The 22796-nt window shown below is 55.4% G+C and overlaps 1 protein-coding gene across 2 annotated transcripts in view; it reads right to left on the reverse strand.

Moving 5' to 3' along the window:
* Positions 1-22796, reverse strand: part of WSCD1 (WSC domain containing 1) — a 52696-nt gene that overhangs the window by 26670 nt on the left and 3230 nt on the right. For both annotated transcript variants that reach the window (XM_033423135.2, XM_033423134.2), the window contains exons 2-5: positions 14746-15446; positions 8223-8337; positions 7697-7881; positions 3398-3519 (exon numbers count right to left, since the gene is read on the reverse strand). In XM_033423135.2, the coding sequence (XP_033279026.1) occupies positions 3398-3519; positions 7697-7881; positions 8223-8337; positions 14746-15172 (849 nt within the window). In that variant the 5' untranslated portion in view covers positions 15173-15446. The remainder of the gene's footprint in view (positions 1-3397; positions 3520-7696; positions 7882-8222; positions 8338-14745; positions 15447-22796) is intronic.

Below are 22796 nucleotides of genomic sequence, written 5' to 3' on the forward strand. Positions count from 1 at the left end.
CACTGCCTAGGTTTATGATGCACTCCTCACGCCCCTCCCCTGCCCGCTGACGCCGCCCCACACCCTCCAGCTCTAACCCTTCCAAAAAGCTGCAGTCCTCCTACTGAAGCCTCCCTCCAAGCCTCCTTCATCCCCAGCAGGCAGTGACCTTCCTCTGCTGTATGTCAGAATCACCCAGTTCCTGTCTTAGCCCTTCTTCAGGGGTGAGCTCTATCTCCTGGGGCAGCTGGCATCCCCCCCATAAGTGTCAGTGTATGTGTTTGGCCCCTGTCCCACAGGTATGTCCTGCCAAGACCTGCTTTCAACTTGAAAGCTGGAAATGGTGACTCTGATCCTCACAGCTGCAACGTTCCGTGGATCGAAACAATGGGATTCAAGGAAACAGCCACTGTCCCTGCCCCATCTGACAATACAGGGAAGGCCAGGATATGAGCCAAGCTGTCAGCACAGATTCTGACGCCTGTAGGGCAAAGGCCATTTCTGAGAACCCTGGACGCCCTTTCATCCTTGTCCTGACCTCAACAATTCGCAGCATCGCTGCCCAGAGCCAAGCAAGTAACCAGCCCTTGAAACGCATCTCGAGGGGAGACGTACAAAAGGCAAAGGTGCAAAACGGCATAAGCGATCGACAACCCTCGGGTATCTTTTGGCGCACGTTGCAATGTGAGAGTGCAGCGACCTGGATTTCCGTCAGTAAACATGAAGAATGGCTGGAAATGGGAGTTGAAGAGTTTAAAATCTTCAAGTTCTGTGTCTGTAACCACAAGGCAGAATTCTCTGGGCCCCTGTGGGCTGCCCCAGGGGAGGCATCCCCAGAATACCGGGCCGTCTACCTGGGATGCTGCTTTGAAGTTATCTTCTCCAAAAGAAGAGGCACAAGGATGCCTTGCTTCCCTCTCATGCAGAGCTGGTGGGGCGTAAAATGAACACAACCTTTGCCGAGGGCAGCATGGCAACGTTTACCCACAGGACAAGGACAGACAGGCTTTGACCTGGCACCTCCTAAGAATTTCATCTGGCAGGTCCACCACCGACACAAAACGACCCACCTACAAGGATAGTCATCAGAGCCTTGTTTGTAAAAGCAAAAGACTGGAAACAACCTAAATGCTTAATAGCGGGGCGTTGGTTAGATAAGTTATAGGACATCCATGTAATTGAATAAAGGAGTGGGAAAGCGCTTTCTGTGCCAATGTGGAGCAATGTCTAAGAGAGAGGAGGGGATCGTGGGGCAGAGCAGTGTGTGTGGCTCGTTACCATCTGTGGGGTTTGTAAAGGCATCGTGACTCTGTAAAGGAACAACCACTTGAATATTCATAGAATCTCTCCGAGAGTGGCTGGCCGAGGTCAGGTCCGTCAGCTGCGTCCAAGGAAGAACACTGGGTGGACGACACACAGGGGTGAGAGGAAGACTTTCCCCTCGACCCCCTTTGGTGTCTTTTTACTGTGTTCCACGTGAGCATGTTATCTATTGGAAATAATTTAAAACATCAAAGAGGCAGAGCCGTGATGCTGCCCGCTCCCTTTCCTCTTGTTTCTTTTCCTGTCTCCTGTCTCCTCCGGCTAACTCGCCTGTCCCCTTCCCCCGCCGATATCACACCGAGAGGCGGCAGCAGCGTGAAAAGCACGGGGCATGGTGTCGAGAGTGGGATGTAAAGCCCCGTCGCTCTGTGCCTGCGTGTGAGAGCTCTCACTCCTGCAAACCTGCACTAGCTCCGCAGCAAGCAGGGGTCAGACTATCCCCGCTCACGGAGCACTGAGAGCCGTGAGCCGACCACCAGTGGGAAGGCTGCAACCCAGCGCCCGGCACACAGGAAGACGCCTCTATGTCTGCTGACCGGGAGGCTGGCCTTCAGCAGGCCCAGATCAGCTGAGTTCCTCTGATTCCAGTGCGCAGCCCTCCAGGGAGCCGCTCTGAACTGCAGGTGTGAAGGAAGCCCAGAGAGGGCGGCTTGCTCCCCTGCTGGGCGAGCAGGTGTCCCTGCCATCTCTACTGGCTCTGATCCCACCAGGGGGAGAGGGGCGGAAGGGGTCCCCAGGCCAGATGTCTGTGAATCAACAAACAGTCTTTTCGGCTCCCAGAATTGTGTCTCATGAGCCCTGATGCCTAAGACATCCTTGGCAGTGGCTTTGGAAATGCCGGAGATGTCGGAGAGCCACTTCAAAGGCCGCGACTGTGCAAGAGGGAAGCGAGTAGGAGAAAGGCTTCGTCTCCCCCCACCTCCAAGGGAAGCATCTCAATAGGGCTGAGAGCGCGGCAGCTCCCTGTGGGTCGGGGCCCCCTGCAGGGAGTGCTTCTTTGTGTCCAACTACATGTGCTTTGGCTGAGGCCCACGCCCTATACCCTTCTAACAACCAGCAGGCTACGGAGCTAGGCGGAGTTCAAATCCTGGATCTCCCCCTTCCTGGCCGTGTGACGTCGGGCAGGATGCCCGAGCTCTCTGTTTCCTCACCTGCAAAATGCAGTTCATCAGAGCACCTACGGTTGTCAGGAGGATTCAATGGGTTAACACGTGCAAAGTTGGAACAGAACCTGGAATAAACGATCAATACCCGTTAGCTTCTGTTGGTAAAGACCATCATCGTTGCCAAGGCCCTCCTCTCTCCTAGCCCTACTCTGTTACACTGCCACGTATCACAGTCCCGTCAAGGCTACTGAACCCCAGCACATCGGAGCAGCCCCAAATCCCAGCCTCCTGCCACCTGGGGCTATTTCCAGGGCCACGGCCTCCAGCCCAATCTGGAGACCACGGGTCTCCAGCCCCAGCTCTCAAAGCCCTTTGGGCGGCCCGCCGGTCCCGCCAGCCTCGCTTCACACCCCGTCCCCGGTCCTGCTTTGTGCAAGCCCCACGTGGCCTTGATCAACATTTCCCACCCTGGAGCTGGCATGCAATGCAGGGACAGTGGGCTTTGGTGCCCAGCCCAGCCCCTGCACAGAGCCACACTCCAGTCCTCAGCCCAGGCTGAACCAAAGGTACACGAGTGACTACAGCCCCCGGAAGTCAGATTCATGGCCCAACGCCGTCAGCGCAAATAACAGAAAATCTGCACTCCCCAAGTCCCAAGCCAGCATCTTCCTGTTTCCAAACCAAGTCAACTTAACATCTGACACTCGTGCCAAGAGCTCACGTCGGGAAAGGCACGATTCTTTCAGCTTTACAACCTTCTCTGACAACTCCCCACCCAGCCCCGGACCACCTCGTTAGCGGGCTTCCTGCCGGCATCCTCGGCGACTCTGCTACATCATCGCCCGCCCTCCCGGACCTCCCTCCTCAGCTCCCACCCAGGCTCCGAGGACGGACAGCCGCAGCCCCGCACGGGCACCTGCCCCTCCCTGAGACCACCACTCAGGCTGGACGGTTAAAGGACAGGGCTGTGAGATCATAATTGCTCTTACTTTCTGGGAACAAAATCCTGAACACGTCTCCACGGTCACGTTGGCCTGTACCAGGGAGTCGGGGAAGGCGTGGGTGACGTTCTCCAGCAGTCGGAAGCAGCCCCGGTACGTGACGGTCCTTCCTGCGGGGAAGGAAATGGGGTTCCGGTGAGAAATGGTGCCCACCATTCTTGGTGCCTGTCACAGAGGAAAACGGTGGCTTCAGAGGCCAAAACAGGTGGAAAAACACTCAGGAAAGGCAGATTTCCAATCAGAGAGGGCAAACTGCCCGTAGAGGCTGTGGTCAAGCCAAGCTCCTGAGAGAAACCAGGCACCAGAACCTTCGTTAGCCTGGGTCGCCGGGGTCACCGACAAGGGACCATTTGCTGAAGCTTCTGCACTCATGTCTTGCTTCTCCTGCCAGCCCTCGGGGGACAGTGTGCGTCCTCTCCTCCTCCTTCCCTTCCTTCCTTCCACAAATCGGGATCGTGCACCCATTCCGTACTAGATTCTGCACTGGGTGACCCAAGAGATTGACACTCTGGAAAACTCTGTCCTACCCACGCACGCGCGAAAAGAAAAGTCGACTTGGAAACCTGAAATCCTGCCACACTCCCTCTTGCTGTGCCGTCGAGTCACACCACTACTTTGCTTTCTCTGGTCTTGAACTCCCGCCAAATTCTAGGAATACTCCTCAAGCCCGTGGTACACAGGCTGCCAAGTTGTTCTACAGACCTTCTGGTGGGGAAGTTCAGCTCCCTAGTTGGCTTCCTTGGTGTGGGGACAAACCTTCTGGAATGTTCCGGCACCAACTGTTCCTATTTCCTCCAGACTCCTCAGAGTTTCTCTGGATGGCGTCCTGATTCTCATCCCATGCTCCTTTTTAACACAACATCTCCCAGGGCTCAGCACCTCTCCCGGTTCTCTCCGCCTGCCACACCTCTTGGAGAGAGCAGAAACCCTCTAGCCCGCCGGCACCATGGCGGGAGGCTCTCTCCATGCAAAACGACAAAGCAGGACCAAAGTCTGGGTCTGGAAGCCCATCCTATCGACCATGGCACCAGTGGTCTGGGCGTCAGGGCACGGACCTATCAGGGCACAGATGAAGGAAAGCAGCCTGGTGCTGGGAAAAGAGTCCACGCAGAGCATCCTAACGACGGCCTGGGATCAAGCCCCGGTACCGTCAGGGACTCAGTCAGCAATCTGGGCGTGTCATGGACTCAGAGACTCTCCATTTTCTCACCTAAGTAACGCCTGGCGGCTAGAGTTGTTCTGAGGGATGACACGCACCCACATGCCAGCCCCCATGGGGCTGCATCTCCCAGAGCCACTTTCCTGCCCTGGATTTTGGTGCAAGGGCCTGGGGTGATGACTTGTGCAGGACCCACAGAACTCCGTCCTGTCCTGTGGCATGACTGGGCCCCCAAAGGACAAAATATCTAGACGGACTGGGCTGTGGTCCTCGGTCAGCTGCACTGGGGTGGGACAGGCTCCAGGGAGACAGGCTTCGGGCCACATGGCAAGGGAGGGTGAGCAGTGTTCCGGTGAGTACCTCCCTGCGGCCTGCGAGGAGGCTGCATCTGGGTCACCCCAATGCTCCCCACACCCTGCCCAGGGCCTGACACACAGCAGGTGACCAATATGTGCCGACAGAATAAGGAATTGGACACGACAGGGCAGGTGAGGGCGCGGCACAAGCTGGAACAGGTCAGTGGTACAGGATGCTGCTAGAAGTGCAGTATCAGCTGCCTCTAGACTTCGCCGCTGTGACTGTCGGGGAAGAGGCTGTGACCCAGGGCAGCCCATTCCACACCCTTCCCTCCCGCTCCCCAGGTGACAGCTCCAGGGGCGCCTGGGGCAGAAGGACGCCTCCAAGATGGAGCCACTGATGACCTGCTCTGCACCTCCCTCTGATCCCAACCCGGGGGGCACCTTCACGGCTCTTACTCCTGTGAGAGCTCCTTGCCAGTGAGAAGCTGAAATTTCAGATGGCCGGTCACCTGGTCACCTCTTGACAGAGATCCTGTCGGTTCATGCCCTTGAGAGGGGAGCAGGCCGGCAAAGGTCAGCCGTGCAGGCTCCCCAGCCTGCCGGAAGGGGTGGCTGTCCCACCGTTTCAACATTAACTATGACAACAAGTCTAGCCGGCTTGAGATCTGAGGCTGGCTTGAATGACTGGACCATCTGACCCTTAACCAGTGGGCAACCTAGAGCCAAGTACTGATCTCTAAGAGTCAGTGGCTGAGCAGGCAGGACGAGCTGCCAGGGCAGCCCAGAGCCCACATACAGACCTGATCCTCCTGGCGGGCAGGGCTGAGGAGTCAGGGGGGCTAATGTTGTATAACCCAGGAAAATCAAAGGTCCAAGAAGCCCTCCTGGAGCAGTTTGGTCCTCATGGCCCATGTGGATGCCCAGATGACAGGGCGGGACTTGATACATCCATGTACCATGGCAAACTGCTGAGCCAGGACAGGGCCTGCCACGGAGTAGGTGTCAGTGAGTATCTGTTGAGTTAATGGCTCATTGGTGAATCCGTAGAGTGCATTGCCAGGGTCTCCACCCCTGTCCCCATTCCCCCATCCGGAGCCCTGGTTCCCAGACAATCCTGTCTGAATATAGAAAGCACTGGAATAGCCTAGCTGGCCGGGTCTGAGCACTGAGCCACTCTCCCCATCACTCCGACCCCATAGATGGTAGCCAGTGTTGGCTTTGCAGCTCACCCATGCTCCTCTGAGCTGGGCTTCTGGACTGCTTAGAAAACTCCTTCGTCACTCGGAAAGCTCTCCCAGAAACCCCTCTGCAGTCTTCGCTTCTGACCTGACACCTTTCTCTGTGCTCTGTCCCGTTCTCCAACTAATCCATCAGCTCTCCCGGAGCCCTGGTCCATGGCCAGAGGTGGCTGAGTTCATGAGTTGATGCTCCTGGATGCTGGGCTGTGCTTCCATCACCTGCAGTCTCACACTCGCCAGTGGTGGGGGGAGGTCTCCCACGCTCTGACTGTTTCCCAGCCTGGCCCCTCCCCGTCAGGAAGAGGACGGCCCCCCAAATGTGCAAATGTACACAGCCATATTAATTTATAGAAGGGCCTTTTATAATTACAGCAAGTGGATCTGCAGCTCATCTTGCAATGAGGACAGATCCGAGTTTCACCAACGCCTAGCTGGGCCCCCTCAGTGGTCATCTCTGTTGAGATGACATCTCTGCACTTTCAGGTGAAATTCCGGGAGGTTCAGTCTTGCTGTTTGATGCACCAGTTTACTCTCCCTCGTGGTCGATTATTTCCGCCTGAGTTCTATCATTTTGAATTGTAAACTCATCTTCGGTGGGAATTTAGCGACAGGAACCCTTTACACCTGGGTTGGTGGTAGAGCTCCCAAGAGAGAATTTTGCACGTGCCTCTGTTGGTACCTCCAGATGGCCCAGAGCCAAACTTCACGTTGGAGCTTTCAGGACCAGGCAGACGGCACAAATCTGAACCTTAAAACGCATACAAAAGCAGGCCTGCGATTATAAACTCTTAGGTTATAAATTCTTAGGAAAATTGTTTTTCACCCAAAGCTCAGGTCAAAACAGACAAGTTTTTCTATTTCTGGCAGGTTGTTTTTTTTTTTTTTAATGTAAAATTTCACTGATTTATACTTCAGTGAAATTGGATCCAACTTTATACAGAAGTTTCAATCCAACTCCCTACCCTGACAGGCTCAAAGCCTCCTTTTCTGTCCTCTGTGGACATGAAAACCTAAGCCATGTGATCACAAGATGAGCAACTTCCCCTGGCAGAGACCCAGAGCTGCACAGCATCCTTGATTACCTTCATCTCACCACTGTGATTCCTACTTCCCACTTCTTTCCTGGAGCTAGGGATTTCCTTACTTTCTTGTTAGTTCAGCTGTGCATTTAAAACAATTTTACCCAGCATTTCTAGGTGTTTCATAGCTAGGAAACATTCAGACTATGTGGTCTGCCCCATTGCTAGAAATCAAAGTCTGCCTCTGCACTTCACAAACTAGACTGGAAACCAGAGAGTGGAAGCAAACTGCCTGAGGCCACACAGCATGTCTGAGACACACCTAGACCTAGGCCCTGGGCCTCCTGATCAGTTTCTCTCTCCTGTAGAGGATAAGGAAAGATGTGCCTCGGTCATGAACTCGAGCGAACTTAGACTAACCCCATACCCCTGCCGCGAGCCTGTCTGGGGAAGGTGGTGAGGAAGGCGGAGCACAGGTTCGGTCCCATGTGGTTTGGATGAGGGGCTGCAGATGCGGGGGTGGTGGCAGAGCAGGGGACAGACGGAACTCAGGGACAGACTGGCACACTCACGCTTCCTGGAGCCGGGCTGCAGCTGCTCCACGCGGTACACAGAGAGACGGCCCACACCCCCGCACACGGAGCTCTTCTCCCCTTTGCACTCATGGTTACACTCCTCTGGCCCCATGCTCATTGCTGGGAGCCGGTTTCCACAGTAGCATTCGGCCCCGGCCTCCAAACCGGCATAGACGTAGGACCTGCAGGCAGAGAGGGGCCTGGGGTGAGTCCTGACTTTGGCCCAGGGCACTGAGGTCTGGTTCCAGGAATGGCAGCTGGGTCTGGGGCCAGGCTAAGGGTGAGTCCTGGCATTGCAGGAAGTGAACCCCGGCTCTCCTGACACTGAGCCCAGAGCTCTTTCCATAACCCCCTGCCGTCCCGTCAGTAAACTTTCTTTGTTCCGGACAACTGGGATCTGATCGGTCGAGCTCTGCTTACACTATGACAGCCAACTGGAAGCCGACGCATCACCTCAGGGACACCACTTCCACTTTCTGGACCTTATTTCCAGTGGAGTTGATGGTCAGGGTCCCACACTTACCGCTCAGCGCACGCATTCTGGCAGTGGGAGACGGTCATCTTTCTCAAGTCAAAAAACACAGCCCCCTTCAGAGTTCTCTCCTGGCCGTCGTCACTGAAGCATCCCACGTATGTGCCTGCAGGCGGGGAAGAACAGCAGAGACTCAGAGGCCCCGGATAGAGGGGAGATTACCTGGCTCCACCCTTGGCATTGCCCTTCCTGGCTAAGGCTCTTCTCAGAGAAGCCCAGGGGATGAGGCTGTGGTCCAACCCTCCCTGAAGCGCCTCTGGACACTTCCACATTGTTCTCGTCCTCCCCCTTTTCCTAGTTAATGGCCCACTGTCCCTCCAGACACCCTGCCAGGAGCCTGGCATCAGACAGAATACAACTTTCTTCCACTGACCCTCACCCACTGAGTCTGGCTCGTTTAATTTCTTCCCCTGGACCCCTCTCCTCTCCATCCCTACCCTTCCTAGGCTGGAAAAGGCCTCTCTGCCTCCAAAAATGTCTCGATAGGCAGGTTCTGTCACCTCCTCGTGATCCAGAGGGAAGAAATGAGTTATGGAAATCTGATCTTAGCTAACATAAAGATCTTGCAAACAGGGAGAGTTATATCAAGAAGAAAATCTGCCACCCCAGGAGGAAGTAAGCCCCCATCCCTGCAGGTGTGTAAGCAGATGCTGCTTACACACCTGTTAACATGTAAGAGAGCTGTCCTGTGTGGGAATCGTTAGGACCAAGGGACAGCTGAGCCCTCCCCAGTGAGGGCATCTGTGGCACATTCCTGCAAAGGGACACTAGGGGACAAGACTCCACAAAGCAGCGACAGTGCTGACCCAACCGTGCACATGTCAGTGGGAAACAGCCCTGACCTGTCACCTCAAGAGAGGGAGCTGCCTCCCAGAAATGCACAGCAAAGCCTGGAGAACTCGAGCACTAAGCAGGTGTGTCAGGTGTGTAAATGTCATGTGCATCGCAGCGCGCTGAAGGAACTGTGCATTGGGAGTTTGCAAACACGCCATCACGTAGTCCGAGCTGTGAATGCACACCCTCAATAGCTGTGCCCAGATCTGGACCAGGCACCCGTGATAAAGATGCTTCTCGTCTCCAGGGCAACGCCTACACTCAGTTCCAGGATGTCTCAGGTGGCGCCTGAGCGGTACGCTGCAGCCTCCGGAAATTAGGCTGTCTCTGGGAAGCTGCACACCCAAGGCCTCCCAACAGCCTGCCAGCTCCCAAACGGCTTTGCGGGGAGGAGTAGCGATCTCATCCACCAGTCCAGGAGCTCCCTGTTCAGGCCAGACTGGCTTTTGCTGCTGCCAAGAACCTGGCCCAGAGCAGCAGCTCAGGGCCGCCTGCTGAGTGGTTTGGAGGAGTGGGTCTGCCAGCCTTCATTCCTGGGGCCCAAATCAGGGAGTGATTTTCCCGGGTGTGAACAGCACACTTAAATCCATCTCTGACCTTGACTAAATCACTTCAACATTCTGTGCCTCAGTTTCCTCAACTTTCAAATGCATAAATGCAACCCACCACCCCACCCAAGCTCATCCCTCTTGCCACATTTGGACATGTCCCTGCTCCCTCCCGCATGTCCACACTTTACTTCCTACCTGTCCTTGACAACTTACAGCCCTGACCACTCCAGCCCACTACGGCCTCTCCTTTCTCTGAATTGTCACACTGAGTGTCTGAAAACCTTGCTGTCACCCAAATCCTTATCGTTAACTGTTGTTGTTAAAAATCGTGTACACCTGTGTATCCTGTCTCTGTACCATGACTTAAGGCTCATTGAGGGCAGGGACCACACCTTCCCCTTAGCTGGTGACTCACCACACAGGGTCAGGCATGATGCCAACAGTGGGTCAGAGCTCCTAAAACCCACACTGACATCCTGCGAGGGTGCGAGAGGGGGAGCAGAGAGCCCAGATGCAAGGAGGGGCTGGTCCCATTGGCTGCACCAATGTGCGATTCCCAGGGCCCCAGGTTAAGAAAGGTAAGGCAAGAGGAAGATGATCAAGATGGGGGAAGATGGGACTCTCCGCCATGCCAGGAATGGTTGAAGACCCAGAGACCTCAGGTTAGAGGACCTGGGGCTGAGGAGACAGCAACAGTCACCTTCTCAGTGTCTGCCAAAGGGTCTCCCCCACTTCCAGGCTATGAACCTCTTGAGGTCACCTTCATTGCGGATGCCCAGCGGCACACACGTGGCCACACCCAGTGTCTGTCCATGGACACAGGCTCCACTCCTCTACTCGGGACCCCAGACACCCAGTCCCCACAAGCTTCTCTCTCTTTATATAAATCTCAGGACTACCAAGACCAGAAAGCTCTCACCCAGGTCAGTGAGAATCAATCGCTCTCCTTAGCCTGCCTACTTAGTAAAAAAAAAAAACAAAACTAGTATTTAAGAAATTTCTGATGTGTGTTGCTCAGCAAAGAAGAAATTCTATTATAGCTTTCAAGTAAACATCCAAAACAAGCTCAGGGGTTGCTAAACATTTATCACCGTTGATGGGAAATTAACCAGAAGGTTCTAAAGGTACCTGGGCTCAAGACCCCTGAAGGCTGAGACCGGCGCATACACATTTTGCGGGGAGAGTGGGGAAACAGCCTTAGGGAATGGGCTGCCTTAGATTCAAATCCAGGTTCCACTACTATCTGACTGCGTGATCTGGCATGTGCAGCTTCCCCTTCCTGAGCCTCCGCTTTCCCATCTGTAAAATGGGGATATGGTCTCCTGGAATTCATGGGGTGGTTGTGAGAATTCCACGAGGTAACACAGAAAGTGTCTAATGCAGGCGTGGCATGTAGTACGGGCTCAGCGGTGACTGCTTTTATTGTTTATATGTCATTATTAACAATAAATATTTTTACATGACTATACTTCCCTGAAATGCAAAAATCCTTCGTCATTAAAATAGTGACAGCACCGCTGACATCATAAGGCTGTTCAAAGATTACATTAAATGAAATAATAGATGTACATCTAGGCACGTCACAGATGCTCAGATAAGTGACAGCTATAATTATTCTGATCCTACACTCTAACCTGGGGGCCGAGTGTGACAATGGCTCCGTAAATTTTTTTTTTTAATTTATTTATTTTTGGCTGTGTTGGATCTTTGTTGCTGCACGCGGGCTTTCTCTAGTTGAGGTGAGCGGGGGCTACTCTTCGTTGCGGTGCACGGGCTTCTCATTGCGGTGGCTTCTCTTGCTGCAGAGCACAGGCTCTAGGCATGTGGGCTTCAGTAGTTGTGGCTCCCGGGCTCTAGAGCGCAGGCTCAGTAGCTGTGGCGCACGGGCATAGTTGCTCCGCCGCATGTGGGATCTTCCCGGACCAGGGCTCGAACCCGTGTCCCCTGCATCGGCAGGCGGATTCTTAACCACTGCGCCACCAGAGAAGTCCCGGTTCCGTAAATATCAGCGGAACACATTAATAAGAGAGAAAGAAATGGTTTTGAGCAGTCAGGCTTGGGTTCTTCAAAAACAAGAAGAGGCTAACCAGCTACCAGCTGGCCATCGGGTGGAACTGACCGGTCTGGAGGGGACGCCCATGCCCCGCTGGTCCCATCTCAGTTTGTAGCAAAGGCCTGAGACGCAGGCGCCTCCCCCTCTGCTTGTGAGGAGGAGAGGAGCCCCTTCTCTTGGGAAAATAATGAATGGCTTTTCTAACTCCCTGACAGAGTTAGAAAGAGAGAATGCGCAAAAAGGAAGGACTTCCCAGGGAGGCACTGGGACACATTCTGAGACGGATTTATTACTTTGGGCTGAAACGGAGGCGATATATGATTGTCTGTGACTCCGCACCTGCTCATTTGCACATCAAAATGGACATGCCGTGAGGCTATTAACGATGGCTTTGGAGATATTGCAATGTCTTTGCAAATTACTATCAATAAAAAACAAACTGGCTATGGAGAAGTTACTGTTTTTCCCCTAGTAAACTTACTGACATTTTATTCCATTATGGATGTTGTCCAAGGTATAATGAAATGCTCAGTGATTGATGGGGCCTCCTGCAGCTTCCAAGGCTTGCCTGCCGGATCCCCTTACAGGGGGATGGCAGGCTGCCTGGGCCGCAAAGAGACGCTCTCTTTGTCTGCAACCCCAGCAGCTGTCCCAAGGGCTGGCCTGCGAGCTAGCCTCCGCCAGGGAGGCCCCCCTGGCTGTGCAGGGCCCACAGAGCCCCAAGAAGGGAAGGGGGCTCCCAGAGGATCCTCAGGCCAGTGCCTGCCTCTCCCCACTTTCTCTGAAGATCTCCAGCCAGGATACCACAGCCTTTCCCAGAGGGCGAATTCTTCCTCCAATCCTGGGGGATATTCAAAATACTGAATAACCTATTGGGGCGGGGCACCCACCTGTTAGAATTATCACCATTCAACACCAGAACCTGACTGTTCCCACTGTACCAGCCATTAACCCTTCACTTGCTAGGTGTGGGGGTCACCAGGGAGGGTCAGCCAGAGCATCAGAGTGTGGAGGGCACTCAGGGGCTCAGGGCAGAAACTGGTGGTGTATAACGGGTGACGATCGGTCCTGTTTACATCTCACCACGATCTCCTCAGCGTTCACGGCAGCCTCTTCCATCGCCTCTCTAAATGATGACTTAAGGGGTACCCACTGGTTCTCCTGGATATACGTATTCTATACACAGGGCTATAACCAGGTCACCCTGAGTCCTCTCCTCTGCTGCCCAGTCACCCTGAAGCCAGATTACAAAGAACCTGTCACTTCTGTCTAATGAGTCCCAAGCCCTTTGCACGTGCCTCTATGATGCCTCATTACACTGTGGGGTAATCATTTGGGTGCACATCTGATTCCACCACCAGACTGAGCTCCTCAAGTGCACAGTGGATAGCACACGTGGAGACTCATACGTGGGTCCTCAGTAAGTGTGGACTGAGAGAAATAAAAAGAGGAATCATGGCTAATTTGCCCAAGGTCATAGAGCCAATAACTGGCAATACCAAGAGAGAAACCCAGGTCTGTTTTCAAAACTTGTGCTCCTTCCATGCCTTCTTTCCAAGAAATCCATGGCAACTTTGTTTAGTCACTTACACTTTAGTCTAAATGAGTTACACTGGTATAGCCTGCATAGAGACCCAGCTTCTAGATGTGTTGGGCAGAGTTTACAGAAATTGTATCTATATGAAATGAGCTACAGAACCAGTTCCTCAATTCTCCCTCATTCTTACATGGAAGCCTTGCTGAGGAATCCCACACAAGGGCTATGACCTAGAGGATTTCAGATGAAACTTCATTCCATGGAAGTTTCTTTCTTGTAGAAGGCAGAGTCCTCCAGTCTTCACTGGACTGGGCCACCAGACTCAACCTCCTAAGGCTCTTGCCTCATCTTCTTCTATATCCTGCCACCGAGGACTCTAAGCTCCAACTCCACTTCTTATACTCAGGATAGCAGTTCTCCTGTGATTTGTGGTACAGGACCAAATGGGGTGGTGACAGGGATGCTGGGACACTGACAGATCAGTCCCCACCCAACAATAGCTGTGGCACTCCGTGGGTGCTCACGTCACACAGGCTCAGTTAACTGGGCCCTGCACAGTCTGGATAACCTGGTGTAAAGAGTCCCGACCTGGAACCAGGCTGACCCCATGATGGAGTCCCAGCTGCATGACTCTGGCGGTCTGATCAGCGTCCCGCCCGTGTCCCCGCGGCCTTGCTGCCTCCAGGCTGCACCCTAAGATGCATGTTCTAGCCTCGCTCCAAGCCCCCACTTGCTCCATAACGTACCCTTTACTGACCACCTTCTCTTCCCTGCCTCACTTCCCACTCCCCTACCAGTGTTCCTGGGATCACATCCCAAATTAACCAAGTTCATTTAAATCCTGATTTCAGGGTTTGCTTCCGGGGAACCCAGACTAAGAGAATGACCTTGGGGGAGTTTAAATAATAAGAGCTGCCAGTTCCTGAGTGCCAGCGAATACATCAGGACGCCTAGCCCAGCGGCCCTCAGCTTTTGCGTGCACGAGGGCCACCTGGAGACCCTGCTGCTCCAGACTGCCGGCCCCCGCCCCAGAGTCTGGGACTTGGTAGGTCTGAGAATCTGCACTTGCAACAAGCTCCCAGGTGATGCTGAGGCTGCTGGTCTGGGACCCTGCTTCGCACACCGCTGCGCTATATGATCACATTTAATCCTCACCACAACCCTGGGGCAGGTATCTCAACCTCCATTTCCGAGGAGCCCAGAGAAATTAAGAGACGTGGTCACCCAATAAACTTGGAGCTGAGCCAGGATTCAAGCCGAGGTCTGTCTCAGCTCCAAGATGCTCGCACATCTCAACCTCCAGCCACGTGCGAGCCCAGCTGGGGAGCGAGCAAAACTCCAGAGGGCTTCCCCTCCCAGGCCCCTCCTGTCTGCCTCGGAGCCGGGGGAGGGGCGGTGTGGGAAGGCCCTGGGCTCTCGGCGCCTACTTCTCAGGCTGCCGCCAGGGCCAGGGAGAGGGGACCCCAGTCCTGTGCCCCCGAATGGGGCCCCTGGGAGTAGCTCCCATACAGGCAAGGAGACCCGGGGCTGAGCACCTACCTTGGCTGCTGGCGGCTGGCCTGGGGGCCTCGGGGCCCAGGGCGGGCGGCCCCTGGGGGTCCCCCTTGAAGTGGTGGAACCAGCGGCGCCGCAGCTGGCGCAGCTCTGAGTTGCGGCTGCGGAGCCAGCGGGGGCCAGGCCGGGGACGGGCCAGGGGGCCCCGCAGCACGTCCACGCCGAGCAGCAGCTCTGGGCTGACCCGGGGGTCGTGCAGGGCTCGGCTGTCCAGCAGGCCCACGCCCAGCGCCACGGCGGCCACGGGCAGGGCCTGCAGGGGGCCGGGGGCCCGGGGGCCCGGCGGGAGGCCCACGCGGGCCCGCTGCAGCAGCAGCAGGCTCCCGGTCATCAGGTAGGCGGCTGTGAGGAAGAAGAGCAGGAACTGCGTCCGGCGGAGAAACTTCTGGAGTCGGAAGAAAGGTTTGGCCATGCCCCTGGGCGGCAGGGCTCCCGGCTGGAGCCCAGGGACGGCTCCTAGCACCCAGGCGGGAGGGAGGCTGGGGCCTGCGGAGGCGTCATCCCTGCATCCCGGCAGCAGCCTGTGCTCTCCTGGGGTTACTGTTCCTCCCGCCTGGTTTTCAGCACGTGCTCACGTGACACCATCACTTAACTCCGGCCCGGACCCTGCAGCTGCAGCTTCTGCCCAAGTGTCACAAACTCTGCCATCCCTGGGCTCTAGCGACCCTCATCTCCAGCTTATAAATCTGGAAAAGAAGAGAAAGGGCACTTAGAGGCAATAGGAGGGTCCACTTCTCCCACTGCCCCAGGGTCAGGCACCCTGCACTCCTGGGCTCTGTTTACCAAAGGGAACCGCCGTGTTGTAAGAGCACATGACAGAGAGCTGGGTTCCAGTCCCAGCTCTGCCACTGCATGACTGTGTGACATCAGGTGGGTTACTTCACCTCACTGGGCCTCAGCTTCCTCACCTGTAAAAGGGGTCTAACACTCTATCCCGGAGCGGCAGGAAGATCCAATAATGATAGCGGTAAGGAGGAAAAACAGTAGCAGAGTATGTTTAAAAAGGATAACCAACAAGGGTCTACTGAACAGCACAGGGAACTCTGTTCAATGTTATGTGGCAGCCTGGATGGGAGGGGAGTCGGGGGAGAATAAAAGAAAGAAATAAACACCTTCCACTCCCATCAAAAAAAAAAAAAAAAAAAAAAACCCCAAAAACCCCACGGCAGTGTCTTTGTACTGAATCCTTACTTCATGCCAGGCACTGAGCTAAACGCTTTATGTATCATCTCATTTAATCCTCACACCAACCCAGCGAGGTAGATACTGTACAGTACTATCCGCATTTTACAGATGAGAAAACTGGGGCAAAAGGAGGCAACGTAACTTTCCCAAAGTCACACAGCTGGTGAGCAGAGGGGCCGAGGTTTGGAACAGCCTGTATTCAGAGCCTGGACTCTGAACTGACACGTGGCCCAGCCTATAATGAGACCCCACCACCTACATGTGCACCCAGCCCAAGGCATGAGTATACAGCAGGAGCTCAATACATGCGTGCTGACTCCCCGGGTGCCTTGGGGCTGCAAACTGTCTTTTGGAAATGCTTCTGCAGACGTGGGTCGGTTTTAACACAGGAGAGGGCACACGGGGAGAGAGTGGGCTTGCATAGTCTCCTAAAGGCAGGAGGCCAGAGCAGGAGAGTGCCCCAGGCCATGCACCTGCCAACGGGGCTGGACACCTGATGAGGTGAAGGGGGGAGGGCTCTCAGAGCAGCCGTCCCGGGGGCCCCTCTGCTCCCCAGGACTCAGCTCTCACGCTGGGCTTTGGTTTCCTTTGGCGGCGCCTCTGAAGTGCACTGTCACGGGTTCGCAGAGGGTCCCGCAGCTGCTGTGAGCCGGGGTGCTGGGTGAGGACGGCCCTTAACACAAGGACAGGCTTGTCCTGGGGAGAAAGACTCCTAGGAGCGTGACTAAGCCGCTGCCTGTAACAGGGCCCGGTACCTCCGCCAGGGCCCCACGGCCCCTCAATGGCTGCTCTGTGCCCTACGGACGGCGGCTGGGTGTGAGAGGAAAGACAATGTTTGGGCTCTTGCGGCCTGGCACTCCAGGGTCCCGGGAGGGGCCCAGACCAGCATGACCCTTTTTGATCCAATGCTGAGAGCTGCCAGGTCCTGAGGCTTCTGGGGAGGGCAGGATCTGGGAATATGGGGGTCCGGTGGGTCCTTCAGGCTGGGGCAGGGGTGGCAGGCTAGGGAATCAGCAAATGAAGGTGGAATTAAACCCTGAGTCTGGGAGCCCTTCCAGACGGGTCTCCAGAGCTTTTATTTCCTCTCTAAGCTGGTGTGTGCCAGGCCCACCCCAGCCAGCCTCGTCAGATTTGTAGAACTGCAGAGAAAATGCCAAGAAGTCCTGACTGATCTCCCTGCCTCTAGCTTTGGCCCCTCCAATCCATCCTCTGCAAGGCCTCCAGGGTGATTCCACTAACACACAAATCTGATCATGGCACTCCCCTGCTTAAAACCCTTTTCAGTGGCTCCCCATGGCTTTGGGCTAAACTCCAAGCTCCTTAGCAGGACATACGAGGCCCCCTTCCTGATCCAGCCCAACCAGCTCACCTCTCGCCAGGCCCTTTCCTTCTGCTTCCCCATGACGTGTGCACATGTGCGTGTACACACACACACACACACAGAGTCCAGCAGAGCGACCACACAGCACATCTGCCCTGGTGCCTTTATACACAATGCATTTGATGTCTTTTTCTCCCTCTTTGCCTGGTGAATCCTTGTGTATCTTCCGAGAATCAGCCCAGGTGCCACTTCCTCCAAGAAGCTCTCCCTGACTACCACCTACCCACTGGTGTAGATTTCTCTGTCTTCCCACAGCCCGTGCTGACCCCCATCCCAGCATTCACCACCCCGAGATAATTTTAATTGTCCCCATACTTGTCAATCATCCCTGCAGGACTCTGACTGACTCAAGCCTAGAGGTCATGCCCCATGCATTTTAGTAACCCTGGCCCCCAGCATGAGCCCCAGCAGCATAGATGCTCAGCCATCTCTGTTTCTGAATACATTTTTTAAAAATGAATGAGAAGATATGTTAATAGGCGAATCATGATATCAGAAACCTCTTCCTGTGGGTGTCAGGGCAATGAAATCTCAAATTCCGGTTATTCAGAGCTGCGGGAGCCTCACTGGAAACACGGGGGATGGAGTAATACGGAAGCGCAGAGGACGCCGCTTCACCAGTTCAGGTCTTACAGATACATGGAAATTAATAAGGGTGCCTGAGCTTTATGTTATCCTTCCTGCATCATTCTACGAAGAGAGGTTTCCGGATCTGCTTGCAAAAGGTTTCTGGTTACAAGACTGGGATTCTATCAGTGAAAAATCCTATAGAACTAAAATATAAGGGGAGAGAGGACGCCTGCTGTGGGGAGAAAGGTTCTGATGAGTTGGAGCCACAAGGTGGGCAATGGATCAGCAGTTCAGAATTTTGAAGCCAAGACCCGGCCAGAACTCCATACACATTTGTATACAGGCTCTGGGAGCACACTACAAAGGGCACAGTGGGATGCGGCACTGTCAGGGCGATCACACCCGGGTTCCCCAAGCCCCCCCCCCCAACCAAGTCCTCTCTAGAGCCACCCCTTCCCAGAGGGGCCTCCCCTGGTCTGGGGAGGTGGGCACTGGACGTGGGGGCCGGGGGCAGCTACTTTCACGCCAGCGCTCTACGACCCTGGCCTCCTATAAGGCAGGCTGCCGCCCTGAACTTCCAACGTCGCGAAGCCGATTCCCAGCCCAGAACACCTGCCACAACAGGAACCCGTCCCCCTGCCCAGACTTCCAGCCCACTTCCCACTGATATTACGTTTGTCAGTCGTCCCCCACTCTCTGCCACGCTCACCTCTCCCCCAGGGCACAGATGACACCCGATCTCACATTCTCGCCACATCCCCAGATCCTAGCACACATCCGGCAGGGCAGTGCCCGTAAAAGTGTTTGTTGAGTGACTGAACCTGAAAGAGGCCTGGGGTGGGGGTGGGGGGCTGGGCTACGTGCAGCATCTGCACAAGGGCTCACAGCCAAGCCACAGGGCAGCTGCACAGCAGGAGCAGCCAGCGCCTGGGGCGCGTATGTGGCCGCTGCCCGTCAGCTGTGCCTGCCGTACCCCAAGGCCGGGAGGCCCTCCATTAGAGCAAATCCACCTTGATCAAGTCACCGCACAGGGCAGCGCCTCAGGCCCCTCATGTTAAACGGGGGTAAGTACGCGTTGTCCTGGGATCGAATCGGGGAGTAAGCCTTCCGTTACCTACAGCCTTCAGCTTACCAGCGCAACAGAGGCAAACAGGAGACGCTGAGCTGTGGGGGTCAGCCACCCACACCTCCTCTCAGCCCCCAACCCCCTGGGGTGGGCGCACTAGCCCAGGCTAACCTGAAGCTGCCCCCGCGCTAAGACAGCTGTTAGCGGTTGCTTGCCTTTTCAATGCCGCCATTCATGAAGCACTTGGCGGCGTGGAATAATCCAACTAGACTGGGTTGTGTCTCACCTGCACCATGTCGTTTACTCCCATCTCCCGCCGAGGCAGATGCCCTGATCACCCCCATCGGAGAGCCCCGGTCTCTAAAGCTCAGCTGGGTGAAGCCCCTTGGCCAAGGCCAGACAAACCAGGACCGGAATTCAGACCCGGCTCCCTGCTCCCAGAGCCCACCCCATGCCCACTAAGCGTCCCGCCCCTCTCCCCACACCAGCTTCACACGAGGCAAGATTGATTCCTGAAAGGGGGTTAGCGTGTCTCCATCACCACCTTTTTGAAAACATGCCAGGATGAAGCCCCCAGACATGGTGCCTCACACGGTGTCACCCCCCCCTCGCCCCACCCCTGTCAGACCTCCCAGATGCTGCCATGTGGTCAGCGTCCCAGCCTCCTGGGCCCCTCCCCTCCGCTGCAGGTCTGGACCATTCTTCCCCCGGGCATGCTTCCCATGTGACACCGCCTGTCTGGGAATCATGCAAAGTGCTTCAGGGGGACGATGGGGAGCAGGGGCCCACCCCTACCCGAGGCTCCGGCCTTGTCGGGAGGGGGGAGGCACCAGGGAGGCACCGAGCCTCAGGCTGGACAAAGGTGGACGCCAGCTGTCCCGCCTGGCGGCCTGCCAGAGGCCCAGGTGTCACCCCAGAGGAGGCCAGGGCCCAGGGGAGGGAGCCCCTCAGCTTCTTCCCAGGAATGAGAGGAGAGTATTGGGACAGAGGGGCTTCTGGGGGTCTCAGCTGGGGACTTAGACAACTGAGCCCTTGGCTGTTACTCTGTTGTTATCTGGGCCCCAGGTGGCAGCTGCAGCTCAGCCCGAAGGGGCGAGGGTTGGGCAGATGACTCCAGGCTGGGGTTTCCAAGGGACTGAACAGGAGAGGGGTGGCGACAGCCGGGAGAGGAGAGAAGGCAGACCCTAGGGCCTGGGGGCTGGAGAAAGAGGTCAGAGACGGCCTGGGCCTCACCAGTGGCCACTGGGGTTCAGTCATGTGACTCCGTCACCCCTCACCACCCCCGCCAGAGAGGACAGGCAGGCGAGGGGAGAACACCTCCAGCTGCCCCAGAAGCATTTCGGCCCCTGCGGCCACTGCGGTGAGGGCTGCAACCCTCTGGGGATCCAGAGCGGTGCGCTCTTAGCAGGGTGATTGCCCTAAGCTCAAGGGACAGGGACCGCCGTGTTGCTCCCCAGACAAGGAGGTGGGCATTCGTGCTCTAGCAGTTCGGAGCCCCAGCCTGCGTGACCGGCGGCTGGGGTCGGGGCAGGCGGCTGTCTCAGCCTCAGGACCTTGGCAAAGCCACACCGGCGAGCTTCCAGCTGGGCTCAGCGCTCTGAATTAGCCCTCCCCTGTCTCTTCCCACCCTCAACCCCTGCCTCTGCCCTGCTCAGGCTCAGTGCCTGTCATCTGGACCCCGCCCCCTCTCCGAGACGCTGTCCCCTCCCAGCATCCTAACAAAGAGATCTTTCTAACACCAAGAACAAGCACTGCTATAGCCTGCAGTGGCTCCCCAGGACTCAGACGGCCAAGTTCAAGCGCCTCAGCCTGGCATTCAGTGGCCCTTCCTGGTTCAGTCTCCCGGCAACTTCCCTTCAGCATTCCTTCCAGAACTCGACACCCCACTGGCCAGCGCGCAATGCTTCATGCCCCCTTACACATACTCTTCCGTCGGACAGGGATGCCAACGTGGGCCCCATCTTGTGGCTCTGAAAGGCTTTGTGGCTACCAAGGCTCAGCTCTAATGCCACCCCCTCCAAGAAGGTTTCCTGATCCCCAGAGCAGAGCCACTCCCCAGCGCTCGACGGCGAGGCTGGATGCTCTGGGCGACGTGTCCTGCCTTGAGTCCCGGCTACGCTGCCCACTTCTCCTCCCAGCCTATGAGCCCCTCCTAGACACAGGCAGTGCCTCTGTCCACCTCTGGGTGGGGCACAGGGCAGACCCCAGAACTCTGTGCCCACCGGCCACCCTCCAAGGCTCAGGGCCATGCTGCCCTCATCCCAGGGTCTCATGCCTCTGGCTCTTGGAGATTCAGAAAGAGAGCAAAGGGCCCACTAAATACAGATCTGCGGGGCCCTGGGGTGGGACAAGGTCTGGGAAAGAAATGGGAATGGGGTGGGGTCCCTGCCTTTGAGGAGGCAAATCTTTTGATCTTCTGAACTTCAGAACTTAAAAGGTCCAAAATAAGAAATATTGCTAAAAAGGTATAAAACATAATAGTAAGGCTGAACCTCCATTCAATGCAAAGGAGGTGGGGGGAGGGGGGAATCCTCCAGCAAACCAAAGTGCTGGGGTTCATATAAATAAGAATAAATCTTTATGGACCATATTAGAGATTGCAAGGTACTTTCACACACTCTCAAGTGTGCTGAATGAATCAACAGATCATCAAATGAATGAATGATCTTCCCATAAACTGGTGAAGTCAAATCATTATCATCTCCATCGTGGAGATGCAGAATTTGAGGAAGACAGAGGGCAAATTAACTTGACCAAAGACACATAGCTATCGCTAGACTGAACTCAAGTTTGCGGATTCCAGGTCTGTGGCATCATCTACCATATCACATGGTCTTCATCTGTTCAACTCCAGGGATGGAGATGCCTCCAGGCACCCCTCTAGGGGCCAGGGCTGCAAAGACAGACAGAATACGACCAAATGCGCTAAAAGGCATTTCACCTTTTTAGTTGGTTGATGTGGAGCCCAACCCACTCTTGCAAGAGCCAATCACAGACGCTTTTAGGCTATCTCTGGGCCACCTCTTTAGTAGAACCCGATTTTGTTCATGTGTTCGTATGTTTCTCCCATTGAGTGGCAAACTCTCGAGGTTTGTGCAAACCCCACTGAGTGATTTGGATAAATCTGGGCAAGTGGGTGGAGTACCCAGCCAAAGTGAACCTCGCCCTTCTCTGGCTCTGTGCCCGCCGTGCCTCAGGTCACTGGGATGGGGGACTTATGCCGGGGGTGGGGGAGGCCAAGACACCTCGTGCCTTCCTGTCCTCAGCACCCTCCTGGTCCCCTCATGAGTTTCCAGGAGCAAGAAAAAGAGAATCAAAGTGGAGGAGGAAAGGCTTAACAGCTACCAAGAGGCACACAGTGTTTTACGATGTACACAATTAATTCACCCCATTCTTCCAACTACTCTCAGCTCTGCATTGGGAGATAGAGTTCCTCCCTAAATATGTTCTCCAAAAGTGCCACCCTTCCAACAACTTTCCAGGTGATACGTCAACATGCTGTTTGTCAAAACCACGAGGAAGAGAGATTAAAAGCCGCAGTGTGAAAAGAGGCCCAGGGAGAAGGTAGTCCAAAGCCACGTTCAAGCACTCACGCCTCAGATGAGCAGGGCTTGCCTCCAACCCAGTTCTGCCCCTGTTGGTGGGTCTGATCATCACTCACATCCTATGGATAAAGACCCCGAAGGTCTATAACACTGAGCTTTGCCCTGGCCTCAGCGTAGCTCCGGAGGGAGAGTCCAGGGCACTGGTCTCACTACGGCTGACTTGGGTCTGAGCCAGATAGGATCTCAAGCCGGGCGTGTCTACAAAGAGAAACACGCCCTCCTGAGAGGC

Source organism: Orcinus orca, chromosome 19, assembly GCF_937001465.1.
Source record: "Orcinus orca chromosome 19, mOrcOrc1.1, whole genome shotgun sequence".
NCBI classification, from domain to species: Eukaryota; Metazoa; Chordata; class Mammalia; order Artiodactyla; family Delphinidae; genus Orcinus; species Orcinus orca.